Raw genomic sequence first — 22,569 nt, forward strand, 5'->3', positions numbered from 1 at the left:
CCCTCCCCCCTCGTCCCCCCAGCCCGGACAGCTGGGTCCCACTGGGCGGGGGGGGGGCGGGGGCAGAGAGGTGACAAATGGCGGGGGGTGGGTGTGTGGTTGACAAACGGCCGGAGGTGTTGGGGGCCGTGGGGTCCCCCTGCCCGCACATGCCCAAACCCCCACCCCCCTCGCCGGACGCCTGGGTCCACTGGGGGCGGGGGGGGGGGCAGAGGGGAAAGGAGGGTCCTGAATCGCAGCCCCCCACCCCGAAGTGGCCGGGGGGGGGGAAGCAGGGTGACCCCATCCCCCCCAGGGACCCCCCATCCCCCCCAGGGACCCAGGGCGCCCCCATCCCCCCCACGGAAAGCGGGATACCTCCTGCCCCCCCCCCTCCCCGAGCGCCCCGGGATGCCCCCCCCCAAAGGGTCCCAGGGTTCCCACCCCCACAGGGGACCCAGGGTGCCCCCTCCCCCAGGGGATCAATGATGCCCCCATACCCCCCCCCCCCCCCCCAACGGGACCGCCGCGTCCGGGCCCCCCCACAAACGATCCCGGGCCCCCCACGTGGCTGCAGCCAGAAGCACTTTATGAAGGCCACGCCCCCTTCCGTGGCCCGGGCTTCCGATTGGGGGGGGGGGGGTGTCCGCTGGGGGGGGGGGAAGGTCTCGCTATGGGGCAGCCGTGGGTCCAGTCCATCTGTGGGTCAGGTCTTTATGGGGCAACCGTGGGGCTGCCCCTCGGTTACGTCCATCTGTGGCTCCATCTGTGGGTCAGGTCTTTCTATGGGGCAGCTGTGGGGCTGCCCATGGGTCCGTCCGTGGGTCCAGTCCATCTGTGGGTCAGGTTATTTCTATGGGGCTCCCCCTTGGTTACATCCATCTGTGGGGTCAGGTTATTTCTATGGGGCAGCTATGGGGCTCCCCCTTGGTTACGTCCATCTGTGGGTCCGTCCGTGGGGTGAGGTGGGTCTCTCAGGACTCGCCGTGGGGCCAGCGCAGGCACCACTCGCAGGCGTTGTGGAACATGCGGAGCCAGGGGGCAGCGCCCCCCGCGTCCCCCCCTGCCGTGGGGCGCCCCCAAGCTGGGGGCCACCAAGGCCATTGCCAAGGTCGCACCCCCCGCTCGGGGTGGGGCATGATGGCCAGGTGGCGGCCGCAGGGGGAGCAGAGGGCGGCCACCCCTCCCCCCGAGCCGTTGGGGTTCAGGGGGTACTCGGTTGTGGGGTGCCCCACATCATCCACGTAGCGCAGGGGGACCAGGCTCCCCTCCAGCGCCGCTGCCAGCCCCCCCGCATCCCGGAACTGGAACCGGCCTGGGGGAAAACGGGGGGTGGGGTGGGGTGGGTGGGGGGTCAGCACACAGGCCAACGGGCCCCAGTGCCCCCAGCACGACCAGTGCCCCAGTGTGCCCGCTGCACCCAGTGCCCCCAGTCTGCCCAGTGCACACAGCGTGCTCTGAGCCCTCCCAGCGCGCCCACTGCCCCCAGAGCTCTCCCAGTGCCCCACCAGTGCGCCCAGAGCCCTCCCAAGCGTGCCGAGTGCCCTCCCAGTTACCCCAGAGCGTGCCCAGTGCTCCCGGTACCCCCCTGGCCCCACGCCTGCAGTACTGCCCCCCCCCCCCGCTCCCTATGCCCCCCCCCGTGCCCCCCAGCACCCACCTTCCCCGTGGGCCACCCAGACGCCCAGGCAGGCGCCCGCCATCCCCCGCAGCATCAGCGCCGGCCCCGGCTGCACCCGCACGGCCACGAACCGCGACTCGAACCGCCCCGACAGGTTGGGGCTCAGCACCACCGCGGGGGCAGCCCCCGCCGCTGTGCCCCGCAGCATCACGGACTGCCCCCGGGGGCGCCCCCCTGCAGGGACCACCCCGGGGACACCCCCCCAAGGACCCCAGTATCACCCCCAGGGACACCCCCCTGCAGGGACCACCCTGGGGACACCCCCCCAGGGACCCCCAGTATCACCCCCGCAGACCCCCCAGGGACACACGCTCCCCAAGGACCCCCAGTATCACCCTCAGGGACACCCCCCTGCAGGGACCACCCTGGGGACACCCCCCCAGGGACCCCCAGTATCACCCCCACAGACCCCCCCGGGACACACGCTCCCCAAGGACCCCCAGTATCACCCCCACAGACCCCCCCAGGGACACACGCTCCCCAAGGACCCCCAGTATCACCCCCACAGACCCCCCCAGGGACACACGCTCCCCAAGGACCCCCAGCATCACCCCCAGGGACCCCCCAGGGACACACGCTCCCCCAGGACCCCCAGTATCACCCCCAGGGACACCCCCCTGCAGGGACCACCCTGGGGACACCCCTCCAGGGACCCCCAAGGGGATACTCCCAGGGCCCCCACCAGAGACCCCCGCACGGACACACTCCCCTGCAGGGACCACCCTGGGGACACTCCTCCAGGGACACCCCCCCAGTGACACCCCCAGGGACATCCCCCCTCCCCCCCAGGGACCCCCTGTGTCACCCCCAGACACACCCCTGGGGACACCCCCAAGAAGCCCCCCCCCAGGGACACCCCCCCCCCAGGAGACACCTCACCCAGGGGCTCCATGGAGACACTCCCAGGGACCCCCCCAGGGGACAGCCCCCAGAGGGACCCCGTGAGGACACCCCCACCCCCCAGGACACCCTCCCCGTGGGTGTCCCCGCCAGCACCCACCTTGGGGGGGGTCCCACCCAGCCCAGCAGGGCCAGCAGCTGGCACCCATTGCAGACCCCCAGGCTGAAGGTGTCAGGGCGCCGGCGGAAGCGCTCGAGGGACCCCCGCACCCGCGGGTGGAAGCGCACGGCAGCCGCCCAACCTTGGGGGGGGGGGGGGGGAAGAGAAACTGGGGGGGTCAGGGCACCCCGAAAATGGGAAGCCCAACACCCAGCACCCCAACATCTCCAAATTCTCCCCCCCAGCACCCACAAATTATCAGGAGTACCCCCAAAACAGGGTCACCCCAAAGCCCGGCACCCCCAAACCTGCCCTCTCAGCACATGGCACCCCAGCACCAGGGGCGCCACAGAACCCGTCACCCCAAAACCTGGGCACCCCCAAACCAGGGACATCCTGAAAATGGGCACCCCAAACCAGAGGCACCCCAAAACTGGGGAACGCACAGAACCAGCAGCACCCCAAACTCAGGGTTGCTTCATCTCAGGGGCACCCTGAATGCGGGGGCATCTCAACAGTGAGGCGACCAGAACCAGCGGCACCCCTAAACCGGAGCACCCCAAAAACAAGGGTACCCCAAAAAAGGGTCACCCCCAAAACCGGGGGCACCATGAACCAGCAGCACCCCCAAAACCCGCAGTGCCCTAAAGCACAGTCGCCCCAAAGCAGGGGCACGGTGAAACAGCAACACCCCAAAACCAGCAGCACCCCAAACCACAGCCACCCCGCACCAGGGACACCCCAAAACCAGCGTCACCCAAAACCTAGGAACACCCTAAAGCCATGGGCACCCTAAAACAGGGACACTCCAAACCACAGCCCCCCCAAAACCACCGGGGACCCTCAGACCCTACAGGGGTCCCCCAAACCACCCCTCCCCGTCGAAGTACGAAGCCCCCCGGGGTTCCCCCCTGAAGCGCCCCCAGGTTTGAAATGGGGGGGGGAGGGGTGTACCCCAACTTACCCTTGGCGGAGCCAAGGACATCGGCGTAGCTGAACCCCCCAACGAAGACGAGCCCCCGGAAGCCATCGAGGTTGGCGGAGCCCGAGCAGAGGTCCTCTGTCGTCACGTCCCACACCTGGGGACACCCCAACATCTGGGTCCCCCCGCACCTCGATACGAACCCCCAGATGCCTGGGACACTCCCCGCCCCCCCCCGGGCCACAGACTGGGGGCGGGGGGGGAACACGCGTGGACCCCCTGGGTTCCTCACCTGGAAGCCGGCCATGAGGAAGGCGGCAGCCATCTCCCGGTCCCCGTTGCTGCCCTCCTCCCGCAGCACGGCCACGCGTGGCCCCGGCAGCTCTGGGGCAGCGGAGTCACCCCCAGCCCCCCCAGGACCCCGTGGCCCACCACGGGCCCCCAGACCTCCAGGAACCCCCATGTTCTCCTAGACTCCCCCTGCTGCTGAGACCCCCCCTGTCTTCCAAGACCCCCATGGCTCTCCAGATGCCCATAACCACTCAGACCCCCATGATGACCCAGACCCTCATGACCGCCCAGACCCCCATGGTCCCCCAGACCCCCATGGCTCTCCAGACCCCCAGGGCTCTCCAGATGCCCATAACCACTCAGACCCCCATGGTCACCCAGACCCCCATGGTCACCCAGACCCCCATGGCTCTCCAGGTGCCCATAACCACTCAGACCCCCATGATGACCCAGACCCTCATGATCGCCCAGACCCCCATGGTCCCCCAGACCCCCACGGTCCCCCAGATGCCCATAACCACTCAGACCCCCATGGTCACCCAGACCCCCAGGGCTCTCCAGATGCCCATAACCACTCAGACCCCCATGGTCCCCCAGACCCCCACGGTTCCTCAGACCCCCATGGTCCCCCAGATACCCATAACCACTCAGACCCCCATGATGACCCAGACCCTCATGGTCCCTCAGCTCCCCCAAACCACCATGCTCCCCCACGACCCCCACGATCCCCCAGACCCCCATGACCTCCCAGCCCCGCCGTGTCCCTCCATCCCCTCACCCATATGCCGGAGCAGGGGGGGCTCCTCCAGGTGGTCAAAAGTGAGGGTGAAGGTGGGTCCCCGGCGCCGGCGCAGCCCAGCCTCCTCCTGGGCCACACAGTCTGCGGCTGCCTGCTCCCGCTCCAGCCGGAAGCTGGTCTCCTCCCAGATGGCCCGCAGGTCCCCCACAGGCTCAGCCAGCATGGACACGCCTGCCACCACCACCTGAACCTGCCACAGGGACACAGGGATGGTGAGGGACGTGGCCACCACCACCAGAACCTGCCACGGGGACGTGGAGATGGTGAGGGACATGGCCACCATCATGGCCACCACCATCAGAACCTGCCACAGGGACATGGAGATGGTGAGGGACATGGCCACCATCATGGCCACCACCATCAGAACCTGACACGGGGACATGGAGATGGTGAGGGACATGGCCACCATCATGGCCACCACCATCAGAACCTGCCACGGGGACGTGGAGATGGTGAGGGACATGGCCACCATCATGGCCACCACCATCAGAACCTGCCACGGGGACGTGGAGATGGTGAGGGACACGGCCACCATCATGGCCACCACCATCAGAACCTGCCACGGGGACGTGGAGATGGTGAGGGACATGGCCACCATCATGGCCACCACCATCAGAACCTGACATGGGGACATAGGAATGGCGAGGGACATGGGGACATCGCCACAACCATGGCCATCGCTATCACCACTGCATTCACACACACAGGACACAGGTACAGTCGGGGACCCAAGGACACCGCCATGGCCACCTCCTGTCCCACCTTAACACCACGGGGACGCAGCCCTGGGGACACGGCCATGGCCACCTCCTGTCCCACCATAACACCATGGGGACGCAGCCCTGGGGACACGGCCATGGCCACCTCCTGTCCCACCATAACACCACGGGGACGCAGCCCTGGGGACACGGCCATGGCCACCTCCTGTCCCACCTTAACACCATGGGGACGCAGCCCTGGGGACACGGCCATGGCCACCTCCTGTCCCACCTTAACACCACGGGGACGCAGCCCTGGGGACACGGCCATGGCCACCTCCTGTCCCACCATAACACCACGGGGACGCAGCCCTGGGGACACGGCCATGGCCACCTCCTGTCCCACCATAACACCACGGGGACGCAGCCCTGGGGACACGGCCATGGCCACCTCCTGTCCCACCATAACACCACGGGGACGCAGCCCTGGGGACACGGCCATGGCCACCTCCTGTCCCAACATAACACCACGGGGACGCAGCCCTGGGGACACGGCCATGGCCACCTCCTGTCCCACCATAACACCACGGGGACGCAGCCCTGGGGACACGGCCATGGCCACCTCCCATCCCACTAGGAGCCTGTGGGGACATATTTGCAGGTCCACATCCTCAGTCACCTGCGCCCACAGGGCCAGCGAGGGCCTCCTGACACCCCCATGTCCCCCCGTCCCCTCACCATGGCGTCAGGCCCGTAAGGACCACTGTGGCCAACAGGGACACAGCGCACACCGGCCTCCTGGTAGCGGCGGCAGATGTCCACGCTGGTGCCCACCGGCACCTCCAGCACCAGCCCCGGCTCCTCCGCGAACAGCACGGCCAGCGCTGGGGACAAGGGACAGCGGGGTGGAAGACTGTGACATGGGACTTGGGGACAGGGGATAATGGGGGCATGGGGACAGGGGGTAGCAGGGATATGGGGACATAAGGGACATGGGGACAGGGGATAATGGGGGCATGGGGACAGGGGGTAACAGGGATATGGGGACATAAGGGACATGGGGACGGGACAGCGGGAATACGGGGACATGGGACAGAGAACATGAGGACATGCAGACATAGGACACAGGGGAAATGGGGATGTGGGGACACGAGGACACAGGGATGTGGAACATAGGGGACATGAGGACATGGGACAGAGGATATGGGGACAGGAGGACATAGGGACGTGGGGATGTGATGGCATGAGGACACGGGGACAGCGGAGAATGGGGATACGGGAACATGAGGACACGAGGACATGGGACATGGGGATGAGGCATGTGGGGACACGGAACATCTTTATGTGGGGGACAGGAGGACGTGGTGACGTGACATGGGGACGTGGGAGGTGGGACATAGAGATGAGGGTTCTCCGGGGATTCCCGGGGGTTTCCCCAAGACGGGACGGTCCCCGGGGGTGGGGGAGGGGTCCCCAGGGTGGGGTGTCACCGGGGGGGGGGGTGACAGTGACTCACGAGAGGCGTCGGGGGGCACGGTGGTGATGTCCACCTGGAGGCCACAGTTGCCGGCGAAGGCCATCTCCAGCAGGCAGCCCAGCAGCCCCCCATCGCTCACGTCATGGCCCGCGCTCAGCCCCCGCTCTGGGGGGGGGGGGGGGGGCAGCGCCATCAGGGTCTGCCCCCGCGTCCCCCCGCCACTCCCCACCCCAACTCCAGAGCCCTCCAGGTCACCTCCTGTCACCCCACATCCCAATCCCCACCCCCCAACCCCCACTGCTACCCCCCCCCTTTTGTCCCAGAATCCTCCCCCTCCCCCCCCCCAGCCCCTCCCCACCCCCCCCACCCCCCCATATTCCCCCGACCCCTCGGGGAGGGGGGGGTTCCCCCAACCCCTCCGGCACCCACCTTCGATGAGGCGCTGGGTGACACGGAAGGCGGCGGCCAGGACCTGGGGGTCCTCCAGGTCGGGACAGCTGTCCCCCAGCTGCGAGAAGACCTGGGCCAGGGCGCTGCCCCCCAGACGGTGCCGCCCCGGGCTCAGCTGCACCCACAGCAGGGCTCCTGGGGGACCCAGACATCCAGGGGGGACGCACAGCACCCCAAAAATCCCGCCAAAGACACCCCAGCCCCTCCCAGGAGCCACAGCACCCCAATACGTCCCCAGGGTGTCACCACCACCCCCCAGGCTGGTCACACAAAAATCCTCCCGGGCACCCCAAAATCCATGGAGGGTCCCAACCCCCTGCAGTCACCCCAAAATGCACCCAGGGATCCTGGCCCGCCCCCACAGCACCCCAAAACCTCCATGGGGGTGGGCCTGGACCCCTGACCCCCCCCCCCCCCCAAAAAACCTCCCAGAATTGACAGGGCACCCCAAAGCCCCTATGGGGGTGCTCCCGGGTCCTTAAAGGCACCCCCCCCCCCCCCCCCGGGGTCACAGCACCCCCAAAACCCCCTATGGGGCTCCTTAAAGGTACCCCCAAATCTCTCCCTGGGTCACTGACCTTTCCCACCAGGACACTTGAGGTCAGGGGTGACGGTGGCCGTGATGTCAGGGCACACGGCGTAGGCTGAGACCACCACGGTGCCTGGGCCGGGGTAGAGAGGTCACCTGGGGTCACCAGGGGGCTGGGGGTCTTGGGGGGGTCATGGTGGGGCACCCATGGCCAAGAGCAGGGGTGTTGGCACCCATGGATCTCAGTGCCATGGTGGTGACATCCATGACTCACCACCATGGCGGTGGCACCCATGGGTCCCCTGCTGTGGCACCCACGACCCAGGACCATTATGGTGGCACCCATGGGTCCCCTGCTGTGGCACCCACGACCCAGGACCATTATGGTGGCACCCATGGGTCCCCTGCTGTGGCACCCACGACCCATCACCATGGTGGTGGCACCCATGGGTCCCCTGCTGTGGCACCCACGACCCATCACCATGGCAGTGGCACCCATGGGTCCCCTGCTGTGGCACCCACGACCCAGGACCATTATGGTGGCACCCATGGGTCCCCTGCTGTGGCACCCACGACCCAGGACCATTATGGTGGCACCCATGGGTCCCCTGCTGTGGCACCCACGACCCATCACCATGGCAGTGGCACCCATGGGTCCCCTGCTGTGGCACCCACGACCCATCACCATGGCGGTGGCACCCATGGGTCCCCTGCTGTGGCACCCACGACCCATCACCATGGCAGTGGCACCCATGGGTCCCCTGCTGTGGCACCCACGACCCAGGACCATTATGGTGGCACCCATGGGTCCCCTGCTCTGGCACCCACGACCCATCACCATGGCAGTGGCACCCATGGGTCCCCTGCTGTGGCACCCACGACCCATCACCATGGCGGTGGCACCCATGGGTCCCCTGCTGTGGCACCCACGACCCAGGACCATTATGGTGGCACCCATGGGTCCCCTGCTCTGGCACCCACGACCCATCACCATGGCAGTGGCACCCATGGGTCCCCTGCTGTGGCACCCACGACCCATCACCATGGCGGTGGCACCCATGGGTCCCCTGCTGTGGCACCCACGACCCATCACCATGGCGGTGGCACCCATGGGTCCCCTGCTGTGGCACCCACGACCCAGGACCGTTATGGTGGCACCCATGGGTCCCCTGCTGTGGCACCCACGACCCATCACCATGGCGGTGGCACCCATGGGTCCCCTGCTGTGGCACCCACGACCCAGGACCGTTATGGTGGCACCCATGGGTCCCCTGCTGTGGCACCCACGACCCAGGACCATTATGGTGGCACCCATGGGTCCCCTGCTCTGGCACCCACGACCCATCACCATGGCAGTGGCACCCATGGGTCCCCTGCTGTGGCACCCACGACCCAGCACCATGGCGGTGGCACCCATGGGTCCCCTGCTGTGGCACCCACGACCCAGGACCGTTATGGTGGCACCCATGGGTCCCCTGCTGTGGCACCCACGACCCATCACCATGGCGGTGGCACCCATGGGTCCCCTGCTGTGGCACCCACGACCCAGGACCGTTATGGTGGCACCCATGGGTCCCCTGCTGTGGCACCCACGACCCAGGACCATTATGGTGGCACCCATGGGTCCCCTGCTCTGGCACCCACGACCCATCACCATGGCAGTGGCACCCATGGGTCCCCTGCTGTGGCACCCACGACCCATCACCATGGCGGTGGCACCCATGGGTCCCCTGCTGTGGCACCCACGACCCAGGACCGTTATGGTGGCACCCATGGGTCCCCTGCTGTGGCACCCACGACCCAGGACCGTTATGGTGGCACCCATGGGTCCCCTGCTGTGGCACCCACGACCCAGGACCATTATGGTGGCACCCATGGGTCCCCTGCTGTGGCACCCACGACCCAGGACCATTATGGTGGCACCCATGGGTCCCCTGCTGTGGCACCCACGACCCATCACCATGGCAGTGGCACCCATGGGTCCCCTGCTGTGGCACCCACGACCCAGGACCATTATGGTGGCACCCATGGGTCCCCTGCTCTGGCACCCACGACCCATCACCATGGCAGTGGCACCCATGGGTCCCCTGCTGTGGCACCCACGACCCATCACCATGGCGGTGGCACCCATGGGTCCCCTGCTGTGGCACCCACGACCCATCACCATGGCAGTGGCACCCATGGGTCCCCTGCTGTGGCACCCACGACCCAGGACCGTTATGGTGGCACCCATGGGTCCCCCGCTGTGGCACCCACGACCCATCACCATGGCGGTGGCACCCATGGGTCCCCTGCTGTGGCACCCACGACCCATCACCATGGCGGTGGCACCCATGGGTCCCCTGCTGTGGCACCCACGACCCATCACCATGGCGGTGGCACCCATGGGTCCCCCACTGTGGCACCCACGACCCATCACCATTATGGTGGCCCCCACGACCCATCATCGTTGTGGTGGCACCCATGACCCGTCCCCCTGGCAGTGCCACCCCCGGGTTCCTCCGCCGCAGCAGTGACGGTGGGGCCCGTGACCCAGGACCACCCCCCACCCCCCCTGGCAGCGGGACTCACCGGGCGCCAGAACGGTTTGGGTGCCGACGCGGGCGGCCATGCTGAGCGAGTCCTTGCCCCCATCGACGGCCACGCCGAGGCGGTGCATGAGCCCCACCAGCCCCTCGCACGCCGTCACCAGTGCCCCACCCTCCGCCCCCACCTTTGCCCCCCACATCCAGTTCCCCGAGCACTTCACATCCTGGGGACACAGAGAAGACAGGGACACAGGGACATCAGGACCACGCAGGGGGGACACGGAGATGCAGGGAACAAAGGGGAGTGGGGACACAAAAGGACACAGGGCAGGGGGGGAGGGGACAGGTGAGAGCCATGGCACGTCCCAGCCCCCTCCCCCATGTCCTGCCACCCTCGGCCCCCTCTGGCAGCTCCCAGCCTCCGCTGTCACCTCCCACCTCATGGCTGTGGCGGTGTGGACATGACACGGTGACCACAGCCATGCCGTGGCCCCTGTGACTATGACGTGGGCCCGGTGACAGCGGCTCGGCCCCCAGAGGAGTGACATGGGCCTGGTGGCTTCCATGGCCACGACGTGACCCTGTCATGGCCCCTGTGGCCGTGGCATGGCCCTGGTGTGACAACGACATGGCCCCTGTGGCCATGGCATGGCCCTGGTGTGACAATGACACGGCCCCTGTGGCCATGGTATGGCCCTGGTGTGACAACGACATGGCCCCTGTGGCCATGGCATGGCCCTGGTGTGACAATGACATGGCCCCTGTGGCCATGGCATGGCCCTGGTGTGACAACGACACGGCCCCTGTGGCCATGGCATGGCCCTGGTGTGACAACGACACGGCCCCTGTGGCCATGGCATGGCCCTGGTGTGACAATGACACAGCCCCTGTGGCCATGGCATGGCCCTGGTGTGACAACGACACGGCCCCTGTGGCCATGGCATGGCCCTGGTGTGACAATGACACAGCCCCTGTGGCCATGGCATGGCCCTGGTGTGACAATGACACAGCCCCTGTGGCCATGGCATGGCCCTGGTGTGACAATGACACAGCCCCTGTGGCCATGGCGAGCACCCTGCGGCCCCACGGTCTCTAGCTGTGCCATGGCCTGGCCGTGCCACAGTCCCCCCCGGCCAGGCCACGGCCATGCTGCGGTACCTGTGACCGTGACCGTGGCCCCATAACCCCGCCCTGTAGCCACATCATGGTCTCAGGACCACAACGTGACAAGGACACGACAGCGGGATGGTCCACGCGGCCGCGCCGTGGCCACCGTTCTATGGTGTGGCCATGCCATAACCACGCCGTGACCGTGTCATCGCTCCCGTCCCCAAGCCATGGCCCTGCCGTGGTGGTAGCGTGTCCCTCATGGCACGGCCATCCCATGCCCACGCCAAAGCCGTGCCGCTGCTCCCACGGCCGTGCGGTGGCAGCGGTGGCAGCGGTGGCAGCGGTGCGGTACTCACGCGGAGGTCAGTGATGCGGGCGAAGACGAGGTTGGTGAGGGCCTCGGCGAGGGCCAGGCGGGCGCCGGCGGCGGGGTCCAGCAGGCCCTTGATGGGTTGCTCGCCCAGCGCCGTGGCCGCCCCCACCGTGTCGAAGTGGGACAGGGCCACCACAGCCACGTCGGCTAGCGGCGTGTGCAGGGGCCCCACGCACTGCTGCTGGGCCACCAGCCCCGTCACCGAGCGGTCCACCTGCCCCGGGGACAGCAGCATCAGCAGGGGACACAGGCCGGGAGGTGGCCATAGGGACAGGCTTTGTGGGGGACAGGGTGGGGGACACGTTGGGGACATGGGTGAGATGCATCCTGGGGGGACAGGGACATGGGCCAGGGCAGTTCCTGGAGCGTGGCATTGAGCGGGGGGACACAGAGCGGGACACACCATGGAGGGACACGGCATGGGACACAAGAGGGACGCGGACACGCTGGGAAAAGCATCAGGGACACGGAGGGGGATTGGTGACACCAAGAGGGACCGGTGACACAAAAGGTACTGGTGGCACAGAGGGGATAAGGGATGTGGAGGGCATTCGGGACACAGAGGGGACTGGTGGCACAGAGGGACATAGAGGGGGACACAGAGGAGACCACGGCCACGGAGAGGGTCAGGGATGCGGACGGGACAGTGGCCATGAAGTAGGTTGGGGACACGGAGGGGACCGGGGACACGGAGGGGACCACAGCTGCCAGGGATGCAGGCCCAGGGGGGCCAGCTGGCGCCCAGGGGGACCCGGGGGGACATGGGGGGACGCGCAGGGACGCAGGTACCTTGTTGGTGAGGTAGCGCTTGCTGGCCACGGCCGGGAGCCGCAGGACCCGCTCCAGCGCCTGCCGCACCGACAGCGCCGGGGGCAGCGCCAGCGGGCGCAGGGTGGGGGGCACCCGCTGCAGCACAAACTCCTGGGGGGCACAGGGGACCCCATCGCCACCTGGGTCCCCATTCCCAACTGGAGGGTCCCCCTCCCCACTGAGGTGTCCCCCATTGGGTGGTCCCCATCATCACGGTGGGCCTCAACCCCACTGGGTCTCCCCACCCCCAACGGGGGGATCCTCAGCACCCAGGGGGTGTCCGTCAGGTCCCCCCAGCGACCCCCTGCCCCCCCCTCACCTTGCGGGGCATCTTGCCCAGCACCCACTCGAGCTCCAGGTTGACGGGGGTGGGCAGCCCCTTGTGGGACCCCCCCTCGGGCACCGGTGCCTCCAGGTCATCCACCAGCACAATCTGGGGTGGGGGACAGGGGGGGGGGGTGGCTCAGCGGGGCTGGGGCACCCCCAAACTGCCCCCCAGGAACCTTCCTGCTCCCCAGAGACCCCCCCCAAAGGACCTCATGTACCCCCCAAAACTCCCCTTGCCCAACAGGGACCCCCAAAAGCCATCCCCCAGACAGCCCCCCCCTGTGTCCCTCAATCTCTCGAGGCCCCTCCAGGTCCACGTGTGCCCCCATGGCCCTGCGTGTTACTGTGTCCCCCGCATCCCCGTGTCCCCACGCCCCATGTCCAACATCCCCACGGTCACCCCCATGTCCCTGCACCGTGTCTCACGTCCCCCTTGTCCCCACATCCCCAGATCCCATGTCTCCACACCCCCCACCCCCACACGTCCCCAGGTTCCCCGACCCCCTCTGTGCCCCCTTACCCGCCCGTCCCCGGTGATGGTCCCCACCACGCAGAGGGGGCAGCGCTCGCGGGCGGCCAGGCGACGCAGCACCCCCAGCCGGGGCGGCCGCACCAGCAGCGCGTTGGACTCCTGGTACTCGGCCCCCCACAGCTCCAGCACGCTCAGAGTTGGGTCCCCCCGCTGCCACCACCCGTGTCACCACGACTGGGGCACCGCGGGTGCGGGGGGGGGGGGGGAGGCAGGGGGCACCGAGGGGACAAAGGGTCCCAGGGGGGGCAGGCAGCACCGAGGGGACAAGGGGCACCAGGAGGGCACTGGGGTCTGGGGGGCATGGTGGGGATAGGGGTGCTGGGGGACCCTAGGGGACATGGGGGGTCCCTGAGGGCACCTGGGGGGGGGGGAGCAGGTACACAATGGGATGTCGGGCATCCCATGGGCTTTTTGGGGCACCTGGGGGACACAGTGGGGGTGGGGTGCACCCCGGGGGGTCTATGGAGCTGGGGACATCCAAGGGTTCCCACAGGGAGGGGGGATGGGATGGGTGTCCTGTGGGTGCAGGGATCTGGGTGGGGGGATCCTGGGGATGGGGGATCCTGGGGGGGGGGGGGGTGTTCCATGGGTAGGGGTCTCCCATGGGGGCGGGGGGTCCTGTAGGGGGAGTGTCCCATGGGTGGGCGAGGTCCCATGGGTGGAGGTCTTGTGGATGGGAGGGGTCCCATCAGTGGGGGGTCCCATGGGTTGGAGTCCTGTGGGTGGGGGCTCCCGTGGGGGGGGGGGGGGTGTCCTGTAGAGGAGGGGGTCCCGTGGGTGGGAGGGGTCCCATGGGTGGGGGTGGGGTGTCCCAGTACCTGGAAGCGGCTGGCATAAATGACAGCCCCCGCTGGCTCGCTGAGCTCCTTCAGGACGTTCCCTGGGGACAGCAGTGATGGGGATGCTGGGGACCCCCGCCACGTGCCCCCACATTGCCCCATGTCCCCATGTCCCCATCCCTCTCCCCCTGCTCCATGTCCCCATGCTATTGCCACCAGCCCCCTGGTCACAGAGAGCGGAGACAGGGTTGTCATCACCCTGTGTCCCCCCACGTCCCCCTGTGACCCTGTTCCCCCCCGATGTCCCTATGACCCCCGTGTCCCCCCCATGTCCCCATGTCCCCGTACCGTTGCCACCAGCCCCCTGGTCATGGATGCTGCAGATGGGGTTGTCGCCCCCGCTCTCGATGCAGCCCCGCAACACCCGGTTCATCTTCTGCTCCATCTCAGCGTCCCCCCGCTGCACTGCCCCCGCATCCCGCTCCTCCGTGTTGTCCCCCTGCACCTGGGGACACCGCGGGGACACAGACCCACAACATGGGGACACCCCCCCCCCCCGCCCCGATCCCCACAGCCCACCTCCTACTGGTCTCTCCCCCTTACCTGGATGGAGGAGGCAGCCCCTCCGCCGACACCGATGCGGTACACAGGGCCCCCCACTTTCACCACCAGCATCCCTGGGGTGGGGGGACACGTGTGGGAGACCCCCCCAGGCCCCGCAAAGAGCTTGTGATTCCTGGGGGGGGGGGGGGGGGGCGGGATTTGGGGGGTCCTACGGTGGGCTACGTTATGGGGCTATGTTATGGGCTATGTTTGGGGGTCTCGTGGGGGTTTAGGGGTTCTGGGGGAAGTTGGGGGGCCCATGGGGATTTGGGGGTCTCGAGAGAAGCTTGAGAGTCCCACGGAGGGATTGGGGGTCCCAAGGAAGTTTGGGGGACCCATGGGGATTTAGAGGTCTGGAAGAAGTTGGGGGATTCTATAGGGATTTGGGGGTCCCATGGAGGGTTTGGGGGTCCCATGGAGGGTTTGGGGGTCCCAGGGGAAGTTTGGGGGTCCCACGGAAGGGTTGGGGGTCCCAGAGCTGGGGTCTCACCTGGCTCAGGGGGCTCCTTGCGGACGTGGTCATCCTCGATGGCACCAATGCCACCACTGAACATGATGGGTTTGATCCACTCCCGCCGCTGCCCCCCCGGCAGCACCTGCCCGAAGGAGCGGGCAAAGCCTGGGGACAGCCCACGGTGTCACCTCCCTGCCACCCCAAAGCCATCCGTCATGTGGCCACCACCCCAAGGGGGTCCCCAGGGGTCCCCCAAGGCCATGGAGGTCTTCAAATGCCCCTGAAAGGTCTTTAAACATCGCCAAGGTCCCCAAGGCAGAGCAGTGTCCCCAGGAACATGGGTGTCACCTAGAGGGTCCCCAGATATCCCAGAGGTCCCCAAGATCATGGAGATCTCCAGGAGTCCCCGAAAGATCTTTAAACGTCCCCGAGGGTCCCCAAGGCCACAGAGGTCTTTGGGTGTAAGCTGGAGGGTCACCAAAATGTCCCAGAGGTCCCCAAGGCCACGGGATGTCCCCAAGGGTCCCCAGGATCTTTGGGTGCTCCTGGAAGGTCCCCAAATGTCCTTGGGGTCGCTAAAGGCTGCAGGTTGTTCCCGAGGGTCCCCAAGACCATGGAGGTCTTCAGTGTCCCTGGAGGGTGCCTGAATGTCCCCGGGGGTCCCCAAGTGTCCCCTGGGGGGGGGGGGTCCCCACTCACCGGCCAGCACCGGCTCCCCAAATTTGTTGCCGTAGTCACTGGCCCCGTCGCTGGCGCCGATGGCGATTTCCAGAGGGCGGGCGAAGGATCGGGGGTACGGCTGCGCCCCGTCCTCCCACGGCAGCTCATAGCCTGGGGCGGGGGGCAGGCAGGGGGTCCCCGTCCGGCCAGGGTGGGGGCAGGCTTGGGGGGGTCCCAGGTTTGGGGGGGATCTCGGGGTGTTTTGGGGCGTTCAATGAAGTTTAGGGGAGTCTTGCGGAGGTTTGGGGGGGGGCCGGGAGTTGGGGGGGGGGGGGGGAGGGTGCTTAAGGAATTGAGGGAGTTTTAGGGGGGGGTCGGTGGGTTATTGGGGGGCTTGGGGGGTTCCCAGTGGTACTGGGGAATCCCAAGGGGAGTCTGGGGGGGGCAGGGGGTTATGAAGGGGTTGGGAGACCCCAGGAGTTGGGGGGTCCCAGGGGGCTGTTTGAAGGGGGGGGGGGGTGGTCCCTGGGGGTATTGGGGGTCCCGAGGGTGTGGTGGGGCCCGGGAAGGCTTCTCAGGGTCCCAGGAGTATTGAGGGGGTCTGGGAGAGATGGGGGGGGGGGGTCCCAGACGCTTTACGGGATTGGAGGGGTTTGGGGGGGGCATCTCAGAGGGGTCGGGGGGTCCCAGGGGGGTGGGAGGGGGGTTCCCTGCACTATACTGAGGGGCCCCGGGGGTCCTGTGGGGTTTAGGGGGAGTCTTAGGAGTATTGGGGGGTCCCAGGAGGTTTCGGGGGGGGTGGGGGGTGTCTCTGGATTACCGGGGGGCACCAAGGGGTCTGGGGGCTCCCCAGGGAGTTGGGAGGGTCCGGGGCGGGGGTCCTGAGGGTCTCACCGGGGATGAGCAGGTTGCCGAAGCTGTACCCGGCGGTGCCGGCGATGACGTGGGCACCGCGGCCAGTGCACTGCACGTCCCGGATGCGGCCCCCCGTCCCCGTCGTCGCCCCGCTGAAGGGGGCCACAGCTGGGGGGGGGAGGGGCAGGTTAGGACACCCCCACTCCTCGCGTCACCCCCAGCCCCCTCCCCCAACCCCACTGACCGGTGGGGAAGTTGTGGGTCTCGGCGGTGAAGATGACGTGGCGGATGGTGGTCCTCTTCTCAAAGGGACTGGGCTCAGCTGGGTCCCGCGGCCACAGCGTCGTCACCGGCACGCCCCGGATGGCGCTGCGGTGACAAGGGACATGTCACCCACCCCCCACCCCCCCCACACCACCCCCCGCCAGCGCCCGCGGTGGGGCCACACCGCAAGGCACAGGCATCCATGGGTGACGGAACCATCCCGATCTGGGTGCCACCGTCACCCCTGGGCGAAGGGTCCCCCAAGGTCCATGCTGCGGGGACCCCTGGGTGACAGGAGCCCCCCGTGCCCACGCCATGGCACTGCCCAATCTCCACATCATCATCACCCACGGGACCCCCAAGCCCCCACGCCATGGCCCGACCTCCACATCATCATCACCCGTGGCCCACGGGACCCCCCCAAGCCCCCATGCCATGAGCACCCACAGCTGATGGACCCTCACCCAAAGTCCACACCACGGTCACCCGTGGCCAAAAGCCACCCAAGGGCCCTGGCGTGGCGCTACGGGGGGCACCCGGGGGTCTCACCTGCTGTTGTCGGAGAACTTGATGACGTTGTTGGGGTTGCTGGAGCTCTGGGTCCCCATGATGCTCTGGAAGAGCGACTGTGGCTTCTCCTGCCCATCCACCACCAGCCGCCCCTTGAAGAACCAGTGGCGGCTGTGCTCGCTGGGGACACGGGGACATGGTCACAGGGACAGCGTCACCACGGAGGACGTGGGCACGGGAGGTGGCATCCATGGGGATGCGGGAATGTGGTCACGGGGGTGGCATCAATGGAGGACATGGTCGTGGGGAGGTGGCATCAACGGGGGACATAAGGGTGGGGACACGCTGGGGGTGACATGGAGGGACATTGTGGGGGTACATGAGGGGTCACATGGCAGGGCTGGGCTGGGAGGGGGGGGATGTCGGGGGGGAGCCGCCAAAGCGGGGGGTCAGGGCTGTCCAGGGGATTTGGGGGGACAGTGGGGGGTGTTCAGAGAATCGGGGGGGGGGGGGGGGGGCGGTTGGGGAGTCACAGGAATTTGAGAAGTTGGGGAGTTCAGTGGGATTTGGGGGGGGGGGGTGTCAGGGGTTGGGGGGGCACAGTGGTGCCAGGGGGGACTCGGTGGGGGTCGGGGAGTTTGGGGGTCTCCAGGGGATGGGGGGAAGGCTCTGGGGAGAGCTGGGAGGTTGGGAGGGGGGGAGGTCAGAGGGACCTGGGGGGGGGGTCCGGGGGGCACCTGTTGGACTGGGCCAGGTCGAAGCACTCCACCGAGGTGGGGTTGCGGCCGGCAGCGCGGAAGAGGCGCGTGTAGTACTGCACGTCCCAGGGGTCAAAGGCCAGGCCTGGGGAGACACCGGTGTCCCCAAGGGTCCCCAGGGACACCCCTGCCACCCCCGCCGTGTCCCTCCCCCCCCCCAGGTCTCTCGACTCACACCTGGGCGGCGGTCAGCACCCGCCGGGGACACCTGTGTCCCCATGACCCCTTGTCCCCAAGCGTCCCCATGTCATCATCCCCTTGTCCCTAAGCGTCCCCATGTCATCATCCCCTTGTCCCCAAGCGTCCCCATGTCATCATCCCCTTGTCCCATGTCCTCCGTGTCCCCACCACCTCATGTGCCACGTCCCCACGTTCCCATCTCCCACGTTCTCATGTCCCCTTCTCCCCATGTCCCCTTCCCCCCATGTCCCCAAGCACCCCCATGTTCTCCACGTCCTCGTGCCCTCTTGTCCTCCATGTCCCCGTGTCCCCAAGCAGCAACACATTCCTCTGTCCCCCTAATTCCCTCATGTCCCCCCTCGTCCCCATGTCCCCAAGTACCCCCATGTCCCACGTCCACCCCACATCCCCCAGTGTCCCCCTACCCAGCTCACGGTCCGCCTGCTCCAGGGCCTGGGGGCCACCCCCCAGGACGTCGATGGTGGTGACAGGGACCGGGCACACGGGGACCTCGAAGGTGGCCAGCGGCTCCGGGTAGAGCTGCTCCGTCATGGGGTCCTGCAGCGCCCGCCCCAGCCGCCCCGCCGCCCCCGCCGGCGGCTGCCCCTCGAACTGGGGGAGACATGACCCCACACCGTGTTGTCCCTCAGCCCGGTGGGGACCCCCATGGGGGCTCTCCCAGACAGGGGGACACAGGGAAACCCAGAAAGTAGGGGACAGCAGGAGCCCAAGGACAGGTGGACACTGTGACCCCCCCAAGAACAGATGAGTGGGGGAGGGGCCTGGGGACAGGGTAATACAGGGACCCCCAGGGAAAACCAGGGATGGGTGGGACATGGGGACCCCAGGGGACAATGGGACCCTTGAGACAGCCAGAGATGGGGGGACCCCAGGGCCACAGGGACCCCCAGGGCCAGCCAGGGTCAGGGGGACCCCTGGGGCCACAGGACCCCTGGGGACAGGAGGACCACCAGAAGAGCCGATGTTCCCCATGTCCCCAACGCCCTCAGTGCCCCCAGTGCTCCCTATGCCCCCAGTGCCCTCAATGTCCCCAATGTCCTCAGTGCCCTCGATGTCCCCAATGTCCCCAGTGCCCTCGATGTCCCCAACGCCCCCCAAGCCCCCAGCGTCCCCAGTGCCCCCCACGCCGTTCCCACCCCCGGTGCCCACCTGGAGCAGGAGGCGGCGGGAGCGCTCCAGGCGCTGCACGCGGCTCAGCCCGGCCGCCCGGCAGAGGGACACGGCGTTGGTGGAGGCGGCCGTGGAGACCCCCAGCCTGCCGGCACCCACAGCACCCATGGGACACCGCCAGGACGCATGGGACCCCCACCCCCTATGGGAACCCACCCCCCCAGGACCCCCCACACCCATGGGACACCCCCAGGACGCATGGGACCCCCACCCCCCATGGGAACCCACCCCCCCAGGACCCCCCACACCCATGGGACAACTACTCACACCCACGGGACCCCCAGCTCCCATGGGAACCCAACCCCCCAGGACCCCCCACACCCATGGGACACCTACTCACACCCATGGGACACCCCCAGGACGCATGGGACCCCCACCCCCCATGGGAACCCCAACATCCATGGGACACCCGCCCCCCAGGACCCCCCACACCCACGGGACACCTACTCACACCCACGGGACCCCCAGCTCCCATGGGAACCCCAACACCCAGGACCCCCCACACCCATGGGACACCCCCAGGACACATGGGACCCCCCAGCTCCCATGGGAACCCCAACATCCATGGGACACCCCCCCCCCCAGGACCCCCCCCCACCCACGGGACACCTACTCACACCCACGGGACCCCCAGCCCCCATAGGACAAACCCCAACACCCAGGACCCCCCACACCCATGGGACACCTACTCACACACATGGGAAACCCCCCAGGATGCATGGGACCCCCACCCCCCATGGGAACCCCAACATCCATGGGACACCCCCCCCCCAGGACCTCCCCGACCCACGGGACCCCTACTCACACCCACGGGACCCCCAGCACCCATGGGACAAACCCCAGGACGCCTGGGAGCCCCCGCCCCCAGCACCCATGGGTCCCCCGCCAGGCCCCCCCGCACCCATGGGACACCCCCTCCCCCTACCTAGGTCCAATCTCCAGCAGCAGGTGGGGGCCCTGGGGGCGCAGGAAGCTTTGGGGGGCCACCTCGTCCCCCTCACCCAGGGGGGACCCCAGGAGCCAGCGCAGGATCCGGCCTTCCTCCGCGTCGGGGGGGGGTCTCCCCTGCGCAGCACAAACACTGGCACTGCCTCCCCCAGCCACCCCCCCCCAGCCATTGCCCCCCCCACCCCGCAGAGACCCCCCAAACACCCCTCAATGCACCCCAACACACCCCAGCCCCCCCCCCCAGCCCTCTGAGACTCCCCAAAGTCCCCATCAGCCGCTGACTGCCCCGGACCCCCCGTCCCCTGCCACGTCCCCGTGTCCCCCCCATCCCCCCATGTACCCCCACCTGTCCCCCAGGTCCCCAGATCGCCCAAGCCCTCGTGTCCCACCACGCCCCCGTGTCCACCCAGGTCCCCAAAGCCCCCCGCCCCCCATGTCTCCCCCCCTTGTCCCCCACCATGTCCCCCCATCCACCCTGTCCCCCACATCCCCATGTCCCCCCCTGTCCGTGTGTCCCCCCCATCATCACCCCGCCCCCCCCCGCCCCCATACCGTCCCAGGCCAGGTAGTAGCAGAGCTCGCAGGTGACAGCGGTGACTCCCGGCTCCACAGCCCTGGCCACCCGCAGCGGGGACCCCAGCCCCAGCCCTGAGGGGGCCCCCCCGGCCCCTCCCCCCGAGCCCCCCACCCGCTCGGGGGGGCCTGGCCGCACGTAGAACCGCAGCAGCTGCATCTGGGGGGGGGGGGGGGGGGGGGAGGGGACAGGGACAGAGAGGGTGGGAAGGGGCCCGGATATCGGGGGACCCCCAAGTATCCCCAGACGTGGGAACACCCGGACCCCCCCCCCCCCAAAATTCGGGAACCCCAACTCCCAGGGGGCCCCTAAGCCCGGGGAACCCCCAAAGGACCCCTAAAACCCGGGGAACCGCCAAACCTCAGGGACCCCCAAACCCCCATGGACCCCCACCCCCCGCGCGGACCCCCCCGGGGATCCCCCCGACCACCACCGCGGGGTCCCCCCCTTACGTCACTAAGGGGTTCCCCCTCCCACGTCACAACAACGCCCCGTACCACGTGGTGCAACCCACGCGGGACCCGGGACACCCCCCCGGGGTCCCCCCCACGTCACGCCGCGTCACGCGTGACACACGCACCCCGCACGGCGCGCGCTCCGCAGCCTCCGGTCCCGCCGCCGCCGCGAGACCGCCAGGAGCCGGGGGGGGGAGGGGAACGGGGGGTGACCCCCCTGCCCCCGCCCCCTGCCGCTGGTGGGAGCCGGCCGCCCCTCCTCCCCCTCCACAGCCATCGGGGGGGGGGGGCGGGGAGGAGGGGGGGGGGGGGGGGAGGGGGAGGAGGGGGAGGGGGGGGGGAGGGGGGGGGGGGGGGGGAGGGGGGGGGAGGGGGGGCCCATCCCCCACCCCACTGTGGCATCCAACCAGGTGAACTGGTCAGTGCCCCTCCCCCCCACGCCGCGAACCCCAGGTGTCACGGGTGGGGGAGGGGACAGAACACCCACCCACCCCTAAACCCCCCCATGGAGTGGAGGGGGGGAGCCGGGTGGGGGAGGGGACAGGCCCCCCCCTCACCCCCCCCCCCCCATGGAGGTTCAGGGGGAGCACCCGGGGCGGGGGGGGGGGGGGTCCGTCTTCCTGCCTCCCCACCCCCATCCCATTGGCTTAGCGGTGGGGGAGGGGCGCCGCGAAAGCTTCTGGGTAACACCGCCCCTCCCCCTCATGCCCCCCCCCCACTGCCCCCCAAGGCCAGACCCGACCGCGGGACTCGGGGGCGGGGGGGGGCACCGGGCCAGGGGGGCGGAGTGGGGGGTGTGTGGAAGGTCACAGGTGACATCACTGGTGACATC

The 22,569-nt window shown here is 68.6% G+C and overlaps 1 protein-coding gene across 2 annotated transcripts; it reads right to left on the reverse strand.

The window, feature by feature from the left end:
- Nucleotides 1-551: 551 nt before the first annotated feature.
- Nucleotides 552-22,046, reverse strand: PFAS (phosphoribosylformylglycinamidine synthase). Of its 2 annotated transcripts, XM_040614388.1 has the most exons (31): nucleotides 21,863-22,046; nucleotides 21,261-21,441; nucleotides 20,686-20,825; nucleotides 19,740-19,845; nucleotides 18,995-19,181; nucleotides 18,369-18,474; nucleotides 17,671-17,811; nucleotides 17,102-17,226; nucleotides 16,897-17,025; nucleotides 16,042-16,173; nucleotides 15,379-15,507; nucleotides 14,889-14,962; nucleotides 14,634-14,790; nucleotides 14,325-14,386; nucleotides 13,495-13,656; nucleotides 12,967-13,080; nucleotides 12,627-12,758; nucleotides 11,821-12,051; nucleotides 10,398-10,578; nucleotides 7,876-7,959; nucleotides 7,277-7,432; nucleotides 6,887-7,012; nucleotides 6,109-6,254; nucleotides 4,652-4,862; nucleotides 3,875-3,966; nucleotides 3,625-3,739; nucleotides 2,628-2,802; nucleotides 2,422-2,438; nucleotides 1,640-1,792; nucleotides 915-1,294; nucleotides 552-739 (listed from the first exon to the last, which is right to left on the reverse strand). In XM_040614388.1, exons 1-30 carry the CDS (start codon nucleotides 22,012-22,014, stop codon nucleotides 954-956), a joined length of 4,257 nt encoding a protein of 1,418 aa, XP_040470322.1. In that variant the 5' UTR covers nucleotides 22,015-22,046; the 3' UTR covers nucleotides 552-739; nucleotides 915-953. The 2 variants fall into 2 exon arrangements, with proteins under 2 accessions (XP_040470322.1, XP_040470321.1); XM_040614387.1 differs by lacking the exons at nucleotides 552-739; nucleotides 2,422-2,438 and having other exon boundaries at nucleotides 1,090-1,294; nucleotides 2,661-2,802.
- Between the last annotated feature and the right edge of the window lie 523 nt (nucleotides 22,047-22,569).

The sequence above is a fragment of the Falco naumanni genome, chromosome 14, assembly GCF_017639655.2.
Source record: "Falco naumanni isolate bFalNau1 chromosome 14, bFalNau1.pat, whole genome shotgun sequence".
Lineage (NCBI taxonomy): Eukaryota > Metazoa > Chordata > Aves > Falconiformes > Falconidae > Falco > Falco naumanni.

What these genes read in the sequence shown, in the direction of transcription:
- PFAS (XM_040614388.1), bottom strand. Translation starts at nt 22,014, where the DNA reads ATGGCTGTGGAGGGGGAGGAGGGGCGGCCGGCTCCCACCAGCGGCAGG. An exon ending in CAAGTGTCCTGGTGGGAAAG is followed by an intron (nt 7,433 to 7,875) that starts GTCAGTGACCCA and finishes TGGGTCCCCCAG; the next exon opens with GAGCCCTGCTGTGGGTGCAG. An exon ending in TGTCCTTGGCTCCGCCAAGG is followed by an intron (nt 2,803 to 3,624) that starts GTAAGTTGGGGT and finishes CCCCCCCCCAAG; the next exon opens with GTTGGGCGGCTGCCGTGCGC.